The sequence below is a fragment of the Episyrphus balteatus genome, chromosome 2, assembly GCF_945859705.1.
Source record: "Episyrphus balteatus chromosome 2, idEpiBalt1.1, whole genome shotgun sequence".
Classification (NCBI taxonomy): Eukaryota; Metazoa; Arthropoda; class Insecta; order Diptera; family Syrphidae; genus Episyrphus; species Episyrphus balteatus.
The window spans coordinates 124,234,564-124,257,481 of NC_079135.1; the positions used below are offsets into that span (position 1 = coordinate 124,234,564).

A 22,918-nucleotide genomic window follows, 5' to 3' on the forward strand; every position below is an offset into this window, starting at 1 on the left:
ACTCAAGAAAATTATACAAAATATTTATCTGAAAAAAATGTCTTATGTGTAAAATAATAAGCTGTCTCTTTGCTATATCTTTGTTTCTTTTAGATTTTTTATATCCGCTTACAACCTCATTATATTTGGCCAGCCAATAGTTAAAATGTAGTAAATTCAAAAGTTTTTTTCGGAGTAATACTCGTTATGTGGAGTAGGTAATATTTGTCTTATTAGCTGCGTTCCTTTGGAAATATTTATCTACTTTTTAGTAGCAAAGTAGTTCAAAGTAGTTCAAAGTAGTTTTAAGTACTAAAAAGTATTTCCAAAGGAACGCAGCTATTAATTTTTTCAGTGCTGATTTTTAGAAGTCTTTTTCGTTTCAATAAAATTTTTTCATAATAATTTATGAAAACAAAAAACAAACAAAACTTATTAAATTCTCCTTCAATTTATTATAATAGGGGTTTTTCTTTTTTAGTTCAGAAGAAAGCTCTGAAAAGAGTCTGAACATTCTGAGCACGCTCTGAACATTCTCTGAACTGAACATGTTCTGAGCGCTCTGAATTAATTGAAACATATTTGACAACAAAATGTCACCAAATTACATTTTGTCAATTCATAGTTGTTAAATCCAACAGAGGAAAAAAATATGTTTTAATCATTAAAAATAACATATAGTTTGAACGATGAAGTAATTTACTATGTATTAAAACTTACCAACTGCGCTGGAGCCGACAACTTCAGCCGCCATTTAAGTTTTGATTGTGCATTAATTTTTTTTTTTCATTGACGTAAAGCGTTCAGGTTTTACTCAGAATATTCGGTCTTTTTTTCGGAGCTCGTACAAGCTCCGAACAAATAATAAAAACAAATTTTGAGGCTGTGAACAAAAAAGAAATACAATGTTTTTTTTGACAGTTCAGACTTTGTTTAGAACTAAAAACGAAAAACCCTTAACGAGCATAAGGTCCGCTCCACACTCAGTTTGAAACTGCCGAATTTAGTAATATTTGGTTATTTTTGGTCAGAGTCTGTTCCCAACTTCAAAAATTGTGTAGAAGAGAGCGCTCACGAGAGAGTAAAAAATTTTCCCACCCTGACAAATTTAGCCCAAAGAATTTCTTCGGGCAGAAATATGAGTTCTGTCAAATGAAAAGTTGACGTATGTCAAACAAATAAATAAAGTAAAAATAACAAATCAAAATGTAGTGATTTTTAAATTGAATCGTGTTTACGTGTTTTTTGCATTAAAAAAGTGTTAATGTTTATCGAATTAAGCATAAAATATGAAATTGTGTTGTATAATGGGGTTCAACTTGTTCCAGACTTTTTGGCAGTCTTTCGTAGTTTTATTTCCTACTGAGAGAATTCTTTCCCAACTCTAATTAATTTGACAGACTTCCTAATTTAGTGCACAAAAAGTCTGGAACAGACCTATAGTTTTGTTTACATAAAAAACATTTCTAAACATTACATTGCACATTGACTTAATATATATGGACTGCTAGAAGCATATTCAGATTGGTTCCACTTGTTTCTTCGCGATACTAGCGCCCTAAAAAAAAGCGGAGAATAAGTGTAACATTTTTGACGAAGTGCGAAAGGAACAAATATAGAAAAACAGAGAAAGCACTGCCTTTTAACGACAGATGTCATTAACTAAAAGTTTCCTCTTTTCGCCGTCTAAGGTTATACAGCTAGTAGAGCTAGAAAGATGTGGAATCATTTTTTTTCAATTTTTGTATGGAAAAGTCAAACGACTAGCAGTCCATATATAGTAGGTCAATGACATTGCACATACACAAAGGTATATTACTCCAAAAATGCAATGAAAAATCCTACCCATGTATTTCCGCTCATCAACCTCCTTCATAACATAATACCCCATCATCGCACACATATAAAACTCATGTAAACATGTCACAGCAAATGTAGAACTCACATTAATTATTTGTAACAAATCCGAGGTCTTTAGAGATAAATAATTTTTCAATTTATTTTCTATTGTTTAATTTGATGAGTCCTCTAACATATTAAACATATTCCATAAGTTTTTCTATTAATTCAATATTTATTTTAAACTTTAACAATTAAATTGCGGGTTTATCGCATCTGGAAGTTTGTTAAAAATCGATCGATAAAATCAGTAGTCTTCAGCAAGAATATGAGTTCTGTAAGTTTTTTTTATTATTTTTTTTTTATTGTGTGTGGCATTGCAATTTTGGCTTGTTTTCTTTTTTTGTACAAATGGCGTTTAAAAAATGCAAATAAGCATTTAGAGTTTATTTTCAAGGCAAAATGTTAAATAATTTGTTTAACTTTTCTTCCAAAAAGATCTCGAATGTTGAGAATCTCTCCCCGCAGACGATACGCCAGGTCATGAAGGAAATGCGTTCGTTAATCGACAGTCCGCTAGAGGGCATCAAAATTCAAATAAATGACTCGGATGTAACGGACATTCAAGCTTTTATTGAAGGCCCATGTATGTATTAAATTTATTCTTATTGGAATCATTTTTTAAAGGTTGTTTTGAGACTAAAATAAATGAATTGTTCTATAGCTGGAACACCATACAGTAGTGGAGCATTTCGTGTTAAATTAACATTGGGAAAAGACTTTCCACAAACGCCACCGAAAGCATTTTTTTTGACAAAGATTTTCCATCCGAATGTCGCCTCAAATGGAGAGATTTGCGTCAACACATTGAAGAAAGACTGGAAACCAGATTTGGGCATTAAACATATTCTGCTTACCATCAAATGCCTTTTAATTGTTCCAAATGCCGAATCAGCCTTGAATGAGGAAGCTGGTAAAATGTTGCTGGAACGATATGATGATTACTCGCAAAGGGCGAAAATGATGACGGAAATTCATGCCCAGGTAAGAATATATTCACTTATATATATTTTATAACTAAATAAAAAAAAATTCGGTTGGCAATGGTGCAGTGGATGTATAGTGTTTGACTGCTAAGCTAGAGGTGTGTGTTTGAGCCCTACGTTAGGTAGCATTCTTTTATTTATCTCCTAGGTTTTACTCAAAATGTTCGGTCTATTTTTTCTGAGCTCGTAGTTCGTGCTCTGAACAAGCTTGGACGATTTCTGAACAAAAAAGATACACAAATTTTGAGGCTCTGAACGTTCTGAACAAAAAAGAAACGATTTTTTGTGTTTATTTAACTCTAATGGTTGTTTAAAATATTTAAAATATCAAAAAACGCACAATTTGCGGTACTTTAACTCTGAAATTATAACTCCTAGAGAAAAATATTGTACTAGAGAAAGAAAAATAATTATATTTCCTATCTAAAAAGTCCTTGCAAGTTTTCTGTCCGACCAGTCGTTCTCGCGATACTGAGACTAATGCGTTTTTCAAAATGGCGGGTGCCCCACAAGACCAAACAATACGCAAACTGAGATTTGTACTCAGGATAAACCCCTCTTCAATACTGCATTCAAACTTAGCTGACGTCACAACTTTTTTCGAATCCCCTGCATTTGACTCCTCATTGACTGAACTATGTATAACGGAAGTTAACGAAGCGCGCATATGCGCATTATGGCTATCCCACAAGAATTGTGTATGTCCGACAACTCACTCATGCCATTTTGACATAAGCCCATGCGCGCATATGCCTATTATAGTTGAGCCTTTATTTTATATTCGTCCTGTTTCCGAGTTAAATCTGCTTTCTTAACCATTTGCTGATATAAACCTGGCTTTGTTTCAATTTGCTTAGAATTCAATTAAAAAGAATTATTTCAGCACCAAATTAATTCTTTCTTGTTTATTCATTCATAAAATTACTCTCAAAAAATTTTCTTTTGACAGATCAACAAAATGTAACATTAGTCGTTCCTAAATCAAAGTTGAAATTTTCTAACAAAATCTAACAAAAACAAATACAACGATTTTTTTGACATAACAACAATAGTTAACTTTGTTCAATAAAAGAACGGACCACTTTTATTTTAACTCCTTTGACTTGTAGATGGTTAAAATGTGTCTTAAAAGACATTAGAAGTTTTTGCTGGTTTCACACTAGGTTGTTCAAAATAAGTTCCAAATTGACACTCTAATCACACAGTTAAACTTTTCCACATTATTCTAACTGATGTATAAGGGACATATTTGAACTTACACATCAATTGAGTTTGGTAAGGACTCTAGACTTAGAGCCGTTTTCTTCACTAAAAGTTGAAGTCAACTTGAGGATTTTTATTCTCAGCTACTTTGTACTATGCGCTTAGTAGTGAAGGAATGAAAAAGTACATTATTAAAGTAAGGAAATTTTATTTTAAAGTATGTACTTATGTCGCGTTGAAATAAGAAATCAAGTACATTTTGAAGAATGAAATTTCAATATTTAAAAGTTCTTTCGTTTACATTTATCGCTAAAACAAAAGAATTCTCTTAATTTCGTGTGAAGAAATTAAGAAACCAAGAAATCAAATCGACACGTCGTTAATGAGTTTTTTTTCTGGTGGGTTGTTGTTGTTGCTCGCCATCCTCAGTTCCAAAATTTGGTATAATTAAATCATATGATGTAGAATAGGTCTTCAATAAAGGTCACATCTCTCCTTTCAACAATTTGTTTCGTTTTTGGTTGATAGAGTCTATGTTCTTTGGTAATTTTTTAATATGCAACCAGTATCAGTTTTTTTTTTTCTTTTTTCTGTAGTAATGCATATTATAGCTTTTGAACCGAAAAATGTTTGGCATATTTTCGATTCAGACTTCAAGTGTTTTGTCAGACAAACTTCTAGTTGGGTGATCGATTCATAAGTTTAACGGCGGTTGACACTGCGATGGCCCAAAAATTTGTCGGTAAACGCACGCATCAAATAATAACATTTTTCTAGAGTGCTCAAATTTGGTTCGACTCAATCGCCTTGCGAAGCCGTTTTTTTCTACTGTGTAAGGGTTCCTGATGTCTGATTCTTTTCTTATTATTAATTTCATAAATTCCTTATTCCAATATTCTGTTCTGTTGTCAGTTCTTAAAATCTTGATATTTCATTCAAGGGCCCTACTATGTAACTTTTTGCTACTTTCGCATCTATTTTGGGTTTTACTAATTGTATTCCTAGTCAAACTGCGAATCTTAAATGAATAATACCTATCTAAATCTTCCAAATAAAACATTTAATGATGACTGGAGTTGTATAATTTTCATTTTTTACGGAATTACAGAGATCCATTTTTGCGAATTCGAATGAATCGAAGCGAATTTTTTGTAGAATATTATATTATGTATATTTTCCGCGTAATTAGAAAAACTTAAAACATAAACTATTGTATATATCTTGAACATTCATTGAAAAAAGTTAGGAAATATTTCTCATGAATTCAACATTACATTGTAATGTTGCTTTATGTTGCAGTGATGTTAGAAAGGTATAGAGGTCTGCTTTCCCTGGGGGCTTTTCTGAAAATTCAGCGCTATAATTGCCATTCCATTTTTTTACTTTTTCGTGTTCTCAACGTGTACATGGCCTAATCTTCTGTGCTACAAATCAATTTTTCTACAGTCAAAAGGAATCTGCACTTTTGTAACAAGTTAATACATATTGCCAACAACTAGACGTCCTACTCCAGAAGAAACAACAAACACTGCACAACATTCGGCCATCTCATACCAAAAAAAATACACTATGTACTTGATTTCTCTCCTTAAAGTTAGTGTATGAATAAAGAATGAAACATTTTTTAAAACAAACAACAAAAAGCATGAAAAATAAAATAAAACCTAAAAAAGCATGCATATCCTGACTGAACCTCTGGTCCTAGAAAAATTATTTATGTCGAATTCCAATGAACCAAAAATTCGCTACTTTTTCCTTAAATGAATTCCAATAGAAAAAAATTCGCCACTTTTTCCCCGAAGAATCGATCCTTTTTAAATCTCTTTTTTGAGACGGATTTACACAGATTTTCACACACTACAATTTTGCCAAATTCAAAACGTCAAACCAAACTAAAATTTTGTAAAGAAATGAAGAACCAGGGCAAATTTTTGTTTATTTGTGAAATATATGTAAATCTTTTTAAGGGAACAAATTTACATTTTTTTGTTCTTACTATAAAATTGGGTATATTGTTTTGTTTTTCATCGGTACTTGGACACAAATACATTCACAAAAATAGATCGCTACCTTCTTTAATTTCCCAAACAGCAAAAAAGTATCGTCTTTAATAGCAACTGCAGGTGGTTCAAAGAAATTCGACATTATACCTTTATGAAACGCTATGTAATGCAGAAAAGAACCTCCTAAACTTTACTGACCTAAGTACTGAGTTAACAATAAAACATGCTGATATTAGCCGTGTTTTTTTTTTGGTAACACAGTACATGGCTCAGCAAAATTTTGCACGCGAATCAACAACAAATGATTTCTAAGGAACAAAAGTTTTTTTATTTGTTGCTTTACAGAGGAATTTTTTTTTTTTTTTTCTTAACTTATACATTTTTGACCCTTCAACAATAAAGGATCGTTAATAATAAATAAAAGTAATTGTTTGTTGTTGTTTACAGCATTAAATGTTTACTCAGCAAAATACTGAGTACTCAGTAAAATACAGAGTACCAATAAAACACGGCTAATGTGTTTCATTCTTTAGAATATCTACGTTATTGACGTCTGGTCTATGTCCTTCATTTAAACAATGACAAAATGTCAGCTGTATCGGATTGAAGAGGGAAGTTCCTTGTGGCATGAAGACTTCATTGTTTCATCAATATTTACCGCATTGAATTTCCTACATATTATTATTCTTTGTCGAAATAAATAGAAGTATTCTGCTAGATTCCTCATATCACTTTCACTCGAAATCTAATTGAAACTTATACAAATTATAATTTAATTTCAATCCAATTTCACTTGTATCTGGAACTTGTCTTTTAAAATGTTTTACAACAATTGGTAAATTATCTCTTCGTTTATCACCTAAATGAATGCCGAGCTGTGAAACTGTGAATAAAATGTATTACAGAGTTTCTAAGTAGTCTGGGATAATTTATGTTTATGATTACTCATGGAACCAGTTGAGTGTAACATTATCATTGAAATGTAAAGGTTAAATCGAAGTTACGTCCTTTAATATTAAAGGAATAACACAAGTTCAATCATTGAACCAAGAAGGTTTTTCGTTTTTCTAGCTTTTAAAATCAATAGCATATTTTTGTTCTGTCTTTATTATATTATTAATAATTTTTTTTTTTAATTTTACACCTTTTTTCTATTCAAGCCTCCAAAAACAACAGACGCCAAAGACGATGACGGCCCTTCCTCCAAAAAGCATGCTGTCGACAAAAAACTCCAAGATAAGAAAAAAGAAAAGCTCATAAAGGAAAAGAAACGCATCCTCAAGCGATTATGAGGCGCACAAAACTAATTTTAATTACAAACAAACAAAAACAAAACAAAAAATCGGGCGCATTTCATTGCCAACATGATATAATATGATTTAATGATCTAATAACAAATTTTATTTTATTAATTATAAATATTTATTCACTTTCATTATCCACAACCAAACGCAATTCCTATCACAGTTTAAAAAAACCAAACCAAAAAACAAAAAAAAAAAAAAATAAAAACAATTGCAAAAAATATAAGAACTAAAAACAAAGAAGAAAACAAACAAAAATGCACTTACAGAGAAGAGAAATAGAGAAAAAAACAAGAGAGTATTTAAGCGACGATGACCAGCAGATGTTAAAAACCAGCACACATCACATTTTTAAGTTTTATTATTCGTGTGCGCGAATGTGTGCTGGATTTCTAAGGCAACTGGTTGATCATCATAATCATCACCAACAACACAAATAAACAACAATTACTGCTCAATAGTTATTCAAGTCGCTCTATCTCGATGCCAGGAGCATCATTCGACTCAGTAAGTTCTTGTCTCATTTGTATTCAGATTAAAACAAAATAAAAAAAAAACTTAAGGGGAGAATAAAAATCATGTACAAATCTACTTTTAGTGTAAACAAACAAAACGACTATTAAATAGCAAATACATACAACTGGAAAATAATAATAACAAAAAAGAAAAAAACACTTAACTATAGAATTGGGGGGTTAAATATTAAAAATTAAAAACAAAAATAAGAAGATAAATCATAAAAAAACGCCTTTTTGAATAAAATCAAATGAAAACACTTTCGATCTGCTACTAAAGCTCGAGTAATATCAAGTAAAAACCAATCAATTCCTTTTCTTATCTAAATAATCCTGGTATTATGTAAGCCTTCGAAGCTGAAAATTGCTAACTAGAAATTTGTTCATCTTTTACTTTCATTCAAAAGTGAGTTACAATTGATTTGCTATTGGTTCTGCTTTTTTTTTCTACATTTAACTTAACATCCCGCCATTCGCCAGGTTGCACTTAGATATTACTTGAGATTTAGTAAATTATCTAGAAGATTTTGTTTTAAATAAATTATTCAAAAGGCATATTTAATTTAAGTGCAAGACAAAACAAAAATCATAATTGCAATAAATGAGTTCTTAAATTCAGATTTTAGAAAATACAAATCGCTCTGGTATAACAAATTAATTTTAAATATAAGTTATAAATGTTTGTTTTTTTTTTTAAGAATAACAATTAAATTTACAAACAGCGTCACATTTGTCGCAAACAAAGAGAAGTAAAAGTAAATCAATCACATTTTAAAAAAGAATTAAATTTAAGATAAATGAATTCGTTAGATTCAAGGAAAACAAAAGCAAAACAAAAAAAAAATATTAAGATAAGTTTTTAATCCTTCATCGTAATGCATTTTTCTCAAGTGCAAGAGGGTTTAATTAAAATTAATGATAATTGTGTGTGTCATTTTGTCATTTTAACAGAAAAATATATGTCCTCTATAATTGCAATAATTTGTTATTTATTTTTATTAATTAGTTGTATCAAAGTTCTTTAGTGTTGCCATAGGCCGTTGTTAACAATTGATTTCCTTTGTGCCCTATTGTGAATCTCCAGGGATTTTATAAAAGGCTTATAAAAGGGATCAACCATTGATGAAATCTGAAAAATAAACCAACACCGCCAGTTTAAGAGAAGAAGATGTACAATCATGGAACGTTTTAACAATGTAATTGAAGGGCAATATGAGTGCGCAGCTCACAAGTCAACACCAATGGTATAATTTTTCCAGCAGAGACTTTCTAAAAAAACGTATGAAATGACAACTAAATTCCGCCTCGAAAATTGTTTGCCGAAACCAATAGAATCCGAAGGTAATTTATTGTGTTCATTTTGTTGCCATGTACAAAGGAAATATTTCCAGGAAAATTTTTATTCACGATATTGATATTGTACAGGTGAGAAAGATTAAACATAGGAAATTAAAAATTGTATTTTTTTCACTATTGTGAAATCTGGGTGAAAATTATTGGAGTTATTTCCCTTGCTCTAAAATATTAGGCCCTAATGGAAATTTTCTTTTCCTTGGAATATTCTTTCCACCGAAATTTATTCTGCGATCGTGAATTTCCCTGGGAATTTATTTCCGGGGGACAAAAAAATTATATTAAGTGATTAAACTCACCTACAAAATTTAGTCATTTATTCAGGCAGACACCCTACCCATTTAGGACCTTTCTAAATAGAGAGCATTTTACTCTAGAATCCTTAAAAAAAGAGGACTTGAAAGAAAAGAGAGGAAGGTACCTAACATAAACAATAAAAATTCTTTTTTCTAAGCTGCCACATAATAAGTAAGGGATGTTAGGATACAATGAAAAACGCATTCATCATGGTCAAGATGACCATCTCCAAAAAAGAGACTTAAAACAGGTCATTTGAAAAATAGAGAACAAAAAAAATGTATGAAAAAAAAAGAGTTTAAAAAAGATCAGAGTTATAAAAAGAGAACATGTTTTGTTTAAGAGAAATGTTCTGGAAAACTTATTGCAAGAAACCGGAACTTTTGTTCGGTACGGGTAATTGTATGAAAAAAAATTCCACATCTGAATTTTGATGTTCCAGTTTGGAATTTTTTCATTCAGATACCCGTACCGCTACCGCATATACCCTATTTGTCGTTTTTCGTCGTTGGTTTGGGACAGCCTTCATTTTATTTGATTCACGTGAATAATTCAATTCCCATGTCAAATTGACTTTGCAAAAATTCCATCTTTCGATGGAAAAGCGTTTGCATGTTTTACAAAAAAAAAAATTGTTTGAACACACTCCACGAAAAAACGCATTTCTTTAGTGGAGTTCAGGTGTGACTTTTTTGTTACAGAGCGTCAAACGGTTCTCTTCCAACTCATTATGACGTTTCATGACTTTATCGAAGTTTTTTTTTTTTTTTTTTTTTGACAGGAGGAAATCTTCAAAAGACACTTGGCAGTATTCGACACCAAGTAGTGTGGGACGCTTAACCACTAAAACCACCTCTTTATCAGGACCAATCTTGACATGGTATAAAAAGAGAAGGTATGATCATTAGAAAAAACTCGGTATCGAGAACTGTCAAAACTTATGGCTACTTAAGGTTTTGACAGCCCAGCCCATTGAAATTGTTGTTGTAAACAAATTTGTCTTGGAAATTGTTGTTGCTTTTGACTTTGCCAAATGCCAAACGTCAAAACCTTATTACCCCATTTTGTAAGATGGCGGCTCTAATGATCATACCTTGTCTTTTTATACCATGCAATCTTGAGAGATCGACATCAGATTTTTCTTTCTTAACTTTGTAAAATCACTTTGGGGGAAGTTTAAACTTTTAATACTTTCCCATGATTTTTTAGACCATAAGCTCATGAGGCTTGGTTCTTCTTAATCTCCGAACATGGTTTCTTGTATTCAAGACGGACACCATTTCAGAATTGGTATGACTTTGCAGTCTCTGATTATGCGATACAGCATATTTTTTAACAACTTCTGTAACCGTTTCTATTTGTAAGTCACGATGTAGATCGCTATTTCTTATGTACCAAGGTGCATTAACTATTCCACGAAGGACTTTGTTTTGGAATTTTTGGATGATTTCGGTATTTGTTTTCTTTGTACAGCCCCATACATTGTACAGTCCAAACAGACTTTAGTACTTGATTATACAGCATTATTTTGTTTTGGGTTGATAAATCAGAGTTGTTACCAAGTAACCAGTACATTTTTCTATATTTCAAGTTTAGTTCTTCTCTTTTCTTTTTGATGTGCTCTTTCCACTTTAGCTTTGCATCCAGTCATTCCAAGGTATTTGGCCGTATTGGCGTAAGGTACAGCTTGATTATTAATGGATATTGGAATATTGTTTATCTTTTTATTTGTAAAGTTTATATGTGAAGATTTTGTTTCATTGAGTTTGATACGCCATTTTTCGGTCCAATCTCTGACTGTGTCCACGAAATCGAAGTGAAGAGCCTCTACTGGAAGAATTTCACCAATCTTATTTAATATGTGTTGCTCATTTAATAAAAATTTCATAGATGTTTCGTTGTCGACAAAATGGGGAAGCTTCCATAAGTCATAAAACTTAAATTTGACTTATGAACCCGACACTACAGAATACGAGAGCCTTCAAATTCCAGTTTCTTTAAAGGTGGTAAACTACTAAGTGTTTTACAAAAATCTTCCATAAAATCATAGAGGAAGGAATACCTAGAGAGCCGACTCGTACCCCCCTTACCTAAAACACCCGCAAATTTAATTTCAGATAATCTCTCTTATTTTTCTCTTGTTTTCCTATCTGTGAATACGTGTGAAAAGTACAATTCGTTTAATACCTTCCTTTCACCAGTAGATGTCCTCACAAATTTTGAATTTAAACATGATTTTGGTTTGTACATGAACTTGAATAGCTCAAATAGCTCACTCCAGACACCCACCTTTCAATAAATATGTACAGAAATAAAAAAAAAAGGTTCGTGTTTTGAATTTATTATATTATTTTTTTATGAATTTATTTCCTACTGAGCACTTAAATTGTTTTTAATTGTTTTGAGCTCAACTCCACAGTTGAATGTGTTGGTGCCATTTAAAATGCACGGGAAAACTACCACATATAAGCACTGTGGAGTTTTTCCTCTCATTGCAGCTTGTAGGGTGGAAGAGAAAAACCAACCGAAGTCGCGTCTCTAGGTATTCCTTCCTCTATGCATAAAATGATCTTTTACCGAAATCAATGCAATTCCCATCTACTCTGACATATAAGATCATATCTACTCGTGAAAAGTTTACTTTCAATGGAACACGCCTAAAATTGCACATATTTTTATGCAAATTATTAAAAGTGTTATACCAATTTTCCGATATATTGGCATCACTTGTTTGCCATTCGTTTGACATTTCAAAAATGTCAAAATTTCAAAAAACAAAATTGTAAACAAATAAAAATTCAAACGTTTTTTTTTTCTTACTAAAATATATACATATATTCAGTTTAGGGGGGTTCACATTGACTAACTTACCGGACAGACCAGCCGCCGTTTGGTCTGATCTGATGCTGTTTTGATAGTGTGAACACCCATCCGACGACCTGTCCGGTTTGCCGGATGGTTTTCAAAAAATTTTGATTTTTTGGTGGTCGGACGGACATGTTAGTCAATTGAACGACATGTCTGTCCGGCAGACAGTGATAATCCATTCTCTTGAATTTGAGAGCAGAATAGGTGAAAGATACATTAAAAATAAGATGAAAAATGGGTTTTGATGAAAATTGTCTGATGAGTGTGAACGAAAAATATAATTCAGCCATCAGGCCAAATGACAATCGGTCTGTCCGGTAAGTTGGTCAATGTGAACCCCCCTTTTGACGCATTCTCCATTCCATAATTTCCATTTCTATAGAATTTGATAACGCCACACCCCCATCTCTTTTGACTTTCCTTGGCCTATATATTACCATACACACACTTATTTGGCCTTACCACGAAATTTCCTAAAAATACATGAAATACTCATTACTTAAATGATGACTGATCTCAAGGAAATTCAAACAAAGGTCGACATTAAACTTGCCGAATTGCGTCAGCAAGCACACTATGCTATAAACAAATACGATTACCATCACAAAAATGATGAACTACAAATAATTGAACAATATAGAAATATTTTGAAGCAAGTGGCAAGCACTCACACGAGATTCCTCAATGAAATGCAAAAGTTCAATCAAACATTAAATGATGCCAAAGAAATGAGCGCACATTTTGACCAGTTGTTAAAGGAATCAAAGCCAACAACGCAGCAATTATCATTGTCGCCATTAAATGAACAAAACGAGATGAAGAACCTGCACCCGCTGTCATGTACAAAGAAGGACAAACTCAAGGACACCACTTCAAAAAAACAACTCTTCCCACCTTCATAAGCTGGTTCTACTGCTGCTGTTGGGTTGTTCCCGCTTCCTCCATCATCTCCGCAACCATCACTATCATCCACTGTAGATTCAAGATGATTTAAGAGAAAAACAAATTTTTATTTTTTTTTTGTTGTTGTTTTCCTGTAGACAAAACTTGCAGTTAAAACATTTATTTAAAACTTTCAATGTCTTTCTTTTCTTTTTTTTTTTTTTCTTGTTTTTATGTTTTTTTGATTGAGGTTTTTGGTTGTTTTTTTCTTTCTTTTTTTTGTTTTTATTTTTAAATAAATACTTTAAATACATTTTTTCTACATTTTACAAACAAGCAGCAGCGTTTTTTTTTTCTTTCTTTTATTTTATTTTTTTTCTTACATGTCTCTTCTATCTATTATGTACCAAGTATATAATTGTATATAAATAAAACAAAAATTAAAAATAATTAAAACGTGTTGCTCTTTTTTTTTCTATCTTTTTATCGAATTTAAATAAAAAAAAAATTAAGTTTCCACTTTATAAATCTAGGAAAAAAGAATATAGAATGATGTATATATAATATTACTAAACCAATACAATTATTATTATTAATTACAACAAAATCCAAATAGATATTAGATAAATTTTTTTTTTTTTAATATAAAGTGTGTAATTTAATTTGATTATACTCTAAGATATATATGTTTTCTATCTGTTTTTGCGCTTCTTTCCTTTGTTTCTTTCCTTCCTGACATCCAATTCATATCAGTAAATTTAATTTAATGTACTATGCTCAAAAAAATATATAATAATAATTTCTCCTCCTCCTCCAACTCCGACTACCATCATCCTCATCATCATTCCGTTCCAAAAAGATTTTATTGTTTTTAAGTGTTGTTTGTTTTTTTTTTGTATATGAACATCGCTGCGAGCTGGTATTTATATATATAACAAGTAAATTGGGGATAATTCAAACCATGTTTTTTTGTGTGTGTTGTTTATAGTAGGTATTTCTAATCATCTAAGTCTTCTCTGCATGCTACAGCCGCTACCAACGCTGCACCTCTTCCCGAACCATCTTCCGACAACATCAAATCAAATCTGATACCCGGTTTAATTAAACTATTAATCTTCTCAACCATTATATTGTGGAATTTCGGATGGAAACGATACACAGAGCCATCCACTCCGACCGTTACAAAAGGTTCATTCATTTTATTTATCAAAGTCGCTATACCACAACTAACCAAATGAGCCGCCCTCTTCGATACACATTCGCATATAAAACGAACATCTTCACAATCCTCATCACTGGCACTATTCAGACCCAATTCTTCCAGTACACTCCGGCAGTTTGTGTAGCTACCAATTTCATCAGCTTCAATTTCTGAAACATATTTGGTAAAGAATGTTCCACGAGTCATCAAAATGTCACAATCGACTCCTTTAAACAACATTCCTTGTTTTGCAAATTTAGCCAACACCAACCGGACCAGCTCGCCCATATACATACCAGAAATCATTTTCTCAAAACATTGCTTACCCGGATTAATACTATGCTTGTCCACATCATCATCGTATTCTGTTCGTACAAAATCTAGAGCTCCATTGTCACCAAATGCTCCCCATTCAGTATTGATGAGGACGTGTGGTTTTGAATTGTCTTTAACATCGAATAATTCAGCTTCCTGGACTTTCTCGACGTAGCAGACATTGCAACCGGTTCCAACAATCAAACCAATTTTGCAATTGTGATTCTTCCAGGCACATGACATAAGAGTGCCAGTAGTATCGTTAAGAATAGCACAAACATCAATTTGTACATCACCTCGTCGTGCTATAGCATCTTTAAGCAATTGAACAACATCCTGATCAACAACACCTTCACAATTGAAACCTTTTGTCCATGTAACAAGTAGACCTTTAGTCAGACCCAATTGCGTCAGAGGAAATGAAAATGTAAAACCCAATGGCAAACGTTCTTTGTACACGTCATGTTCGTTCATGAAATTTGACAAACATTCAGCAATATGATCGAATAACTGAATTCCAGATCCAGTCATAATATGTTGTGGTATCGCATAGATACGTGATTGCATTTGAAAGTCATTCTCACCTTTTAAATGAATTAAAAGTACTCGAAAATTAGTACCACCCAAATCGAGTGCTAGAAATTTGCCTCGTTCATTGCCATTTGGTAAATCCTGTACGTATGTGACGAAACACTTGACATTAGCCCGATCGTGGGTATCCTTGGCTAAACCACGTTTTATTTCATGCAAAATGCGATAATTTAATTCTTTGATTTGCTCTTCGGTAAGGATGAGCTCTTTGCAGTGTTCGCGTATCATTTTTGATTTTTCACTGAAAATCTTTGGCGCTTTAGATTTTTCTTTGCATTTGTTGTATTTCTCTTTGCATAAATTATTACTATTAATAGCAATTGTTTCGAATTGTGCACTTATCTCTTTATCCATTTTTCTAGTTTTCTTGTTTATTTGTTGTATTTTTTTTTTTTTTTGTTCAAAATGCAAATGTGTAAAAAAGATTTTTCTTCTTTTCTTTTTTTTTCGTTGATGATTTTTTGAGTTGAGTTGAATTGAGATTTTCCCACTGAGAAAGAAACTAGTGCTGCGTCGATTTTGAAGGAATCTTGAAGGTCAAAATTGACAACTCTCGCACAAGACACACAGACGAAAGAGAAGAGTAGAAACGAACACACTTTACGTTGGTGGGTGGGTTATTGGTTAAAGAGGAAGTGAGAGCACTACTACTACACCATTTACAAAAAAGTAACAAAATGAAAAAAAAAAAAGAACGAGTTATCGTACTAAACTGTTATATACGCACGCAGGTGCATGAATGACAGCACATAAAAGAAAATAGATGTTTTTTTTTTAATCTTTTTTTACTTTTTTTTTTGTTTTCTAATTTATTTTTCTTTTTCTTTATTATTATATCCCGTTTTTTGCGAATTATGTGTGATGTTTTTTTTTAACTGTGTGGCGTGTGTTTGTTCGCACGTCCAGCTAGTCTGAAGGGCGAGAGCAAAATGTCATATCATAATAACCGAATGGAGCCGATACCGAGACAGAAAATAATAAGCTTGCGTTCCGTTGGTATCTGTATCTGGTATCTGGTTTTGGTTGTTTTTTTTTTCGTTTTTTTTGCTAGCTAGCCCAGAAGCAATGGAGCGGTCGGTGATAAAAAATCCTCCTCCAGTTATATCATTTTGAAGAAACTGGTTTGAACAACAATCGCTAATAAGAAAAAAGAAAAAATGCTACGCGGCAACACGCAAACCATTCAGAGAAATATATCTCATTTATTTACTGAAGCTGGAAACATACACAACTCGTGTGTGTACTAAACTAACACGTGCTACAAAAATAGACTAGAACAAGAGATAATTTTTTTTCATTTTTGTAGAGGTATATATTTTTCTTATCACTGAGTTCTATGACAAGATGCGCTCGAGCCCAGCCCACTTTACACCCAGCCTATCTGTTTTGTAGTTTTTTTTTTTTTTTTTTTTGTGAAAGGGGGCATGAACTCCATGACGTGCCTTCATGACCTACTTTTTAACTCTAGTAAAAAATATCTCACACGATTTATTACTAAGATGAGCAAGCAACGACCAACAACAACAAAAAAAAATTGATTAATTTAAGATTAAGATGGGATGAGTAGTTTATTTCAATTGCTAAGTCATAACTTTTGTCTACTATCTAATTTGGTTTAGTTTGGTGTATGGTTTAAACCAGTTTGAGAGATGAATGCAAATGTTTAAATTAAATGGAAGTCAGACGGAATCCAGTTGATAACAAGTTGGAATTATTTATTTACATAAATTATTTATAGAGGTATATACGCGTTCATCTTTCTTATTTTGCATGTTTGGCAGTTTTTTGCAGAAAGAATGAAAGTGAGAGTTTTTTTTTTTAAATTTGGTCTCGTGCGCAATTCTTGTATCTAGTTGATTCCTTAAAATATTGTTTAGGTGATGTGGTTTACTTATAGATTTGTGTAATATTTCATTTATACTTATTACATAGATGTGTATTGTGTACATTTTGTACAGTCTGCGACCGGATATAAAGCAGTTTATAATTTTATTTTCATTCAATACCGAGTGAGATTTTTCAAAATTTGTAATTTTTTTTTTTGAACAAAAAATAATGTGGGTATGGAGCAAAATCATGGAGGTGGAACATTTAAGTTCCATTAACTTTTTCAATTTGTGTATTTTTTTGCTGTTAAAAAAAAATTTCAATTACAAGTACCGGATCGAAAAGAAAATGTTTTATTAAAAAAAGTTACTCTTACGCCACCGTTACCCAGTGAGTTTAATAGCAAGAAATGATAAAACAAAATTATAACTGACTGAATGGTGAAACTAGTTGACTTTTTTTTAATGTTTATTGACCGTCAAAATAAAATTTTCTGATGAAATTATGCTATGGGGACGGATCATTTTTAGCCTTTTTTAACTTGGGCAAATTAAATAATTTCCAATACAATTCGTAAGTTTGATTGATTATTCAAAAGGGTATTAAATCACTTTCCACTTTTTTTTCAATTAATTTTGGAGTTCTGTTCTTCATATTCCATCACCTAATTTAACCCACTCATGTTAAATAAAAATAGCAATTTGATCCCACAAATCGGGCTCGGAAAGCTGATGAGAACTAAAAATCTTAAGAAAAATCATAATATTGCTTAAAGCTTTTTTTGATTTTCTGAGAAAAGAAAAAAGGTGTTTTAGGATCCTCTTTTCTTCATTCCTTAAATGGAGATAAAGTAAGTTAAACAGCAAACAGATCTGTAAGAAAAAAAAGTAGGATTTCATTTGCGAAACAGGCTATACAGCGAACAGAATTGAGCAACCCACTTTTTTGACATTCTCCATCATCCTAATGTTATGTGTGATTGTACCTATAGTAATTTTGAATCGAGAACATGTTTTTGGTTAAAAATGTTTTTATCTATTTTCCTTATGGAAATTTTTTAATGTGTACTGGTTGACATTCCTGCAAATTGTTCCACTTTGTTGACATTGACAAGAATTTTTAAAATGTTCTATTTTGATTTTGTTAACTGTCATTTCCAATACAATTTGTAAGTTTGATTGATTATTCAAAAGGGTATTAAATCACTTTCCACTTTTTTTTTCAATTAATTTTGGAGTTCTGTTCTTCATATTCCATCACCTAATTTAACCCACTCATGTTAAATAAAAATAGCAATTTGATCCCACAAATCGGGCTCGGAAAGCTGATGAGAACTAAAAATCTTAAGAAAAATCATAATATTGCTTAAAGCTTTTTTTGATTTTCTGAGAAAAGAAAAAAGGTGTTTTAGGATCCTCTTTTCTTCATTCCTTAAATAGAGATAAACGTAAAACGTAGAGGTCAAATGAGATAATTTTCCCTATTAATTTTCAATTTAAATTTCCACCCGCTAGGAAATAAAGCCACAATTTTACGAACGCGTGTCTTTTTTTCATTGTTATTATGAGAGAGATATGATATGACAGAAGTAAGTTAAACAGCAAACAGATCTGTAAGAAAAAATAGTAGGATTTCATTTGTGAAACAGGCTATAATAGCGAATAGAATTGAGGGACCCACTTTTTTGACATTCTCCATCATCCTAATGTTATGTGTGATTGTACCTATAGTAATTTTGAATCGAGAACATGTTTTTGGTTAAAAATGTTTTTATCTATTTTCCTTATGCAAATTTTTTAATGTGTACTGTTTGACATTCCTGGCAAATTGTTCCACTTTGTTGACATTGACAAGAATTTTTAAAATGTTCTATTTTGTTTTTGTTAACTGGGATATGGTTGATTACTCATGAGTAGAAATCTACTACTACTATCATCTAAACATTCCTGTCTACTCGAACAGAAGATTATTTTTGTGTAGAATGTAGTACTAGATCTATACTTATCATCTACTTATGAATGGTTTACAGAATCCAATGGAAAGGCAGCATATGTCATGCTTGCGCAATTTATATTAACAATTCTATCGTATTAATTATTATTATTTACAATAACATATTCCAAATCTCATTTAGTGACGCTGGATTACCCGAATCTACCAATTGAACAAAGCTGTATAAATACAAATCAAAAGCAGTGTTTTAATGCAACTCAGTTATTCAATTTTTATTTTAAACGCTAAAACAAAAAGAAAAATACCCAAGTACGTATTTGTTTTGTGAATTAAGCTTTTGGTACGGTACTGAAGCGAAACGAAAATTTTTCTAAATCTACATAGTCGACAGCAAAAATTCTATGTAAAAATGGCTTGTAAAGACAAAATAGAGTGTTGGAGATAATTGCACGTGGGTCACTGTGGCGTATGTGTAACATTTATTTATATCGAATAAACCAAAAGAACTGATATTTTCTGGTTTGTGCATTATTCTATAAGCAATTTATTTTATTTTGCGATTTATTATAAAATCATTCATTAAATGAAAAACTACGATAATCATAAGAAAATATAAAAATTAAAATTTTAAAATGAAAGAAAAATGGTCGACTTTTTTGTACAAACAAAGTTCATCATTTTTTAAATTATGCGCGAATATTTAATATAAAAAATTTTAAGAACAAAAAAGTAGCTTTTATTAAAATGGATGCTAAAACCTACTATATAATGACTTCTGATAAAAACCAATCTGTAGTGGAATAGAAAGTCTCAGAATATATTACAAAGTTTAGGATAACAGTTGACTGAATACATGTTTCCCTTGGATTGCTTACATTGCTTCAAACATGGGAACGAAAATTCTAGGCGAATTCAGCTGTCATTTCATTTTTACAGGGAAACAAAGTTCTTTTGAAGATTGACGATAAGCTCGATTTTGTGTTTTGTAAATGATGTATTTCACAAATACAAACATATAGAATACGTTGTTCCATATTTTAAGCCTTTAATACAATTCTAATTGCTTTACTGGTGGCTAATGAACAAACCCATACCCGCAAAACGAAGGAGTGTGAAATTCCTTCAGAGGCAACTTTATTTTGAAAAGGAACAATTTTTTACAATAAAACTAGGTACCTAATTAACAAAACTACTAAGTATTATTTTTTTTTTTGAAAACCCTAGTCTTATAATATCTAGACCAATCTATATCTTAATAGCTATTAAACATATTAAACATTTATGAATATTTTACCTTATCAGGCATTATATACAATTCCTAATTATAGAATAAACTTAGAAGTATTTTATGCATTGTCTAAATGTTTAAGAAATTCCATAGAATTTCCAAGAAATAATAGATTGTCGCAGTAACGTATATTTCAAAACCCAATATGAATCGGCATATTTCTGATAAACACTATGTACGTAGTTTCTAATAGCCTGTTACTGTGCTGTTAAACATTATTTGAGTACAATCATTACCGCTTGAGTGCTCGTCTATTATAAATAAAAAAGATTATTATCTCTCAATATTTATGTGACTTAATTTTAATTTAAAAACGTGTGATGCTGATCAGTGATCAAAATCTTATTCGAATTCATTGCCATCAGTTTGTGTGGACACGGAAGAAAATGGATGAGCTATACATAGCCGAAGACGTTGACATTTTATTTCTCTGTTTTTTCCTTTTTTTTAAATAAGATGACCTTGCCAAGCCCCCACACTTTTTTTTCTGTCTCAATGTGATTCATTTGGCGAATGCATAATAATTGCGCGGTTACAAAACGGCGTATTTTTTGTATTATTGGTGTTGTTTTTTTTCATTTTTATTATTATTTATAATGGAGGCATTAATCTTTTTTAAGCTTGTGGCTTCCATGTAATTCACCGCAATTGCTATTTTGCATGGCAAAAGTGGGTATTAGTATTTATTGCCTTATGAAAGATCTAGACACTTTTACGTGGTGAAAAATAATAATAATTGCAACAGTTAACAATCATTTCCAGGGGATGCACCTTGTATTTCTGTTTAAATTGTAATTTTTTTTTTAATTATTTGATGGATGATAGTGCAAAATTGCGAAAAGATTAATCTTAATAAAATTCCTTGTTGTTGGATATTTTTTAACAGTTGCTTATTTTTCTAATAGACTCCTCTTGATTTTTGTTTTTTTTTTCTTTGTTTTCATCTTGAGGCGATAAATTTTCAAGGCCACAATTCAGATTGTTTATCATTTTGACTAACGAATCGTTTTGATTATAAGTTTAGATGATTTTAAGAGATGAGATGTCATCGACGACGCACATAGGAGTATTTGCAGTAAAAACCTGGTCATAAGTCGATTTTCTGAAAATCAAAATTGACACCAAAAAGTTTGGCAAAGTGGGTGCAAAATAAACCTGTGTCAATATGCTGCACTCATTTTTTTGTTTTTCGATCGTGTCTTGTTAAAAAATGAGTTCAAAGTTAACTGTTACATCTACCTCATTTTTATTTGAATTCGAAGTATTTTGGTAAGTGTTATTCTATATGCAATATCGAAGTGTTGTGATAGAAGTCTAAAAAAATTTAAATGGAGAATTCTTCTTCAGTTATTTATTAACGATTTTAATAAAGTTTTGAAAATGTTAGATGGTTTTTTCTATTTTAATTCGGGCTTAGAACTAGTATCTAAAAACTTGATATTTTTGTTAAGTTATTATTTGAACTTTAATGATTTTGTTTTAGTATACCCCGTTATTCTGCGATGAATTGAAACTTATGAGTTAGTTTATATATTCTTTAACACAATGCAACAAAAATTGTGTGCTCTTAGGTGCTCTTTAGAGAATCGAGGGTCATTTAGTTTTTCACTTTCTGATAGAAAATACTCCTTACTTTATGCAACGTTTTTTATTTTTAAATTAAATTTACTGATGTTATTAGTGTATTTTATTTTGGGTGATCTTAATTGAGGTTGGGGAAGAGAGAAAAGAAACTGAGAATTGCGTATTAGGGATGAGGAAAAAATTTTGGGAAAAATAATGTCGACAGGCGGAGTAAAGGCCATTAATCAATTTTTTTAGTTTTTCGTAAAAAAATAAAAATAACAAAAACTAGGTTTATATTGTATTTTCTTGTAGGAATACTCATTTTAAACAGAAATAATAACAAAAACCACGAAAAATAATTATGGCCAGGTTTTTGATGACAATACTCCTATGTAGGTACGCCTGGCGTCGGTCGTCGTGCGGATTAAAAAATATTTAAAAGATTATGTACAACTATAGTGTGCGTAAAAAGAAGCTATTTTTGGATTTGCAAATTTGTGGATTGAACTGTTTATATAGAATTATCTAATAATAAATTAAAAAGAAAAAAAATAACTTTGGTTTGTGTGGATATTGTTGATAACAAACAGGAAAACAAGTTTCTTTACTTAAGAAATATAGAAATGTATTCGAGCATCTTAGTGTTGATTGAAATTATTTATGTATGTTTGTTATGAAAACATTGAAATAGCATTATTGTACAGAGGCAAAGTACCAATTTAAAAGCTAAGTAAACAAAATAGTGAGATTTTCGTATTGAAGAGTAGTTTTAATGGGTTTAATTTAAACATTAAAATTGGTCAAACTTTATGTAAGTTGGTGGGTTTATTGATATTCATGCTTTAAAATTGTTGATATTAAATATTAGTAAAAAAAAATATGGACAAA

The 22,918-nt window shown here is 31.2% G+C and overlaps 3 protein-coding genes across 3 annotated transcripts; 2 read left to right on the forward strand and 1 right to left on the reverse strand.

The window, feature by feature from the left end:
- The first annotated feature begins 1,917 nt into the window (after positions 1-1,917).
- On the forward strand, positions 1,918-7,874 carry LOC129910692 (ubiquitin-conjugating enzyme E2 S). Its single transcript, XM_055988162.1, has 4 exons — positions 1,918-2,155; positions 2,317-2,464; positions 2,543-2,862; positions 7,231-7,874. The coding sequence occupies exons 1-4, from the start codon at positions 2,147-2,149 to the stop codon at positions 7,360-7,362; spliced, it is 609 nt and encodes a 202-aa protein (XP_055844137.1). The 5' UTR covers positions 1,918-2,146; the 3' UTR covers positions 7,363-7,874.
- A 4,882-nt stretch (positions 7,875-12,756) lies between these two features.
- Positions 12,757-13,639, forward strand: LOC129910033 (uncharacterized). The gene has a single exon (XM_055987273.1). The coding sequence runs from the start codon at positions 12,911-12,913 to the stop codon at positions 13,307-13,309; it is 399 nt and encodes a 132-aa protein (XP_055843248.1). The 5' UTR covers positions 12,757-12,910; the 3' UTR covers positions 13,310-13,639.
- Positions 13,640-13,769: 130 nt separating this feature from the next.
- Positions 13,770-16,296, reverse strand: LOC129910032 (hexokinase type 2). Its single transcript, XM_055987271.1, has one exon. The coding sequence runs from the start codon at positions 15,748-15,750 to the stop codon at positions 14,287-14,289; it is 1,464 nt and encodes a 487-aa protein (XP_055843246.1). The 5' UTR covers positions 15,751-16,296; the 3' UTR covers positions 13,770-14,286.
- Positions 16,297-22,918: the final 6,622 nt, after the last annotated feature.

What these genes read in the sequence shown, in the direction of transcription:
- LOC129910692 (XM_055988162.1), top strand. An exon ending in AGCTTTTATTGAAGGCCCAT is followed by an intron (nt 2,465 to 2,542) that starts GTATGTATTAAA and finishes ATTGTTCTATAG; the next exon opens with CTGGAACACCATACAGTAGT. An exon ending in TGACGGAAATTCATGCCCAG is followed by an intron (nt 2,863 to 7,230) that starts GTAAGAATATAT and finishes TTTCTATTCAAG; the next exon opens with CCTCCAAAAACAACAGACGC.
- LOC129910033 (XM_055987273.1), top strand. Translation starts at nt 12,911, where the DNA reads ATGATGACTGATCTCAAGGAAATTCAAACAAAGGTCGACATTAAACTT.
- LOC129910032 (XM_055987271.1), bottom strand. Translation starts at nt 15,750, where the DNA reads ATGGATAAAGAGATAAGTGCACAATTCGAAACAATTGCTATTAATAGT.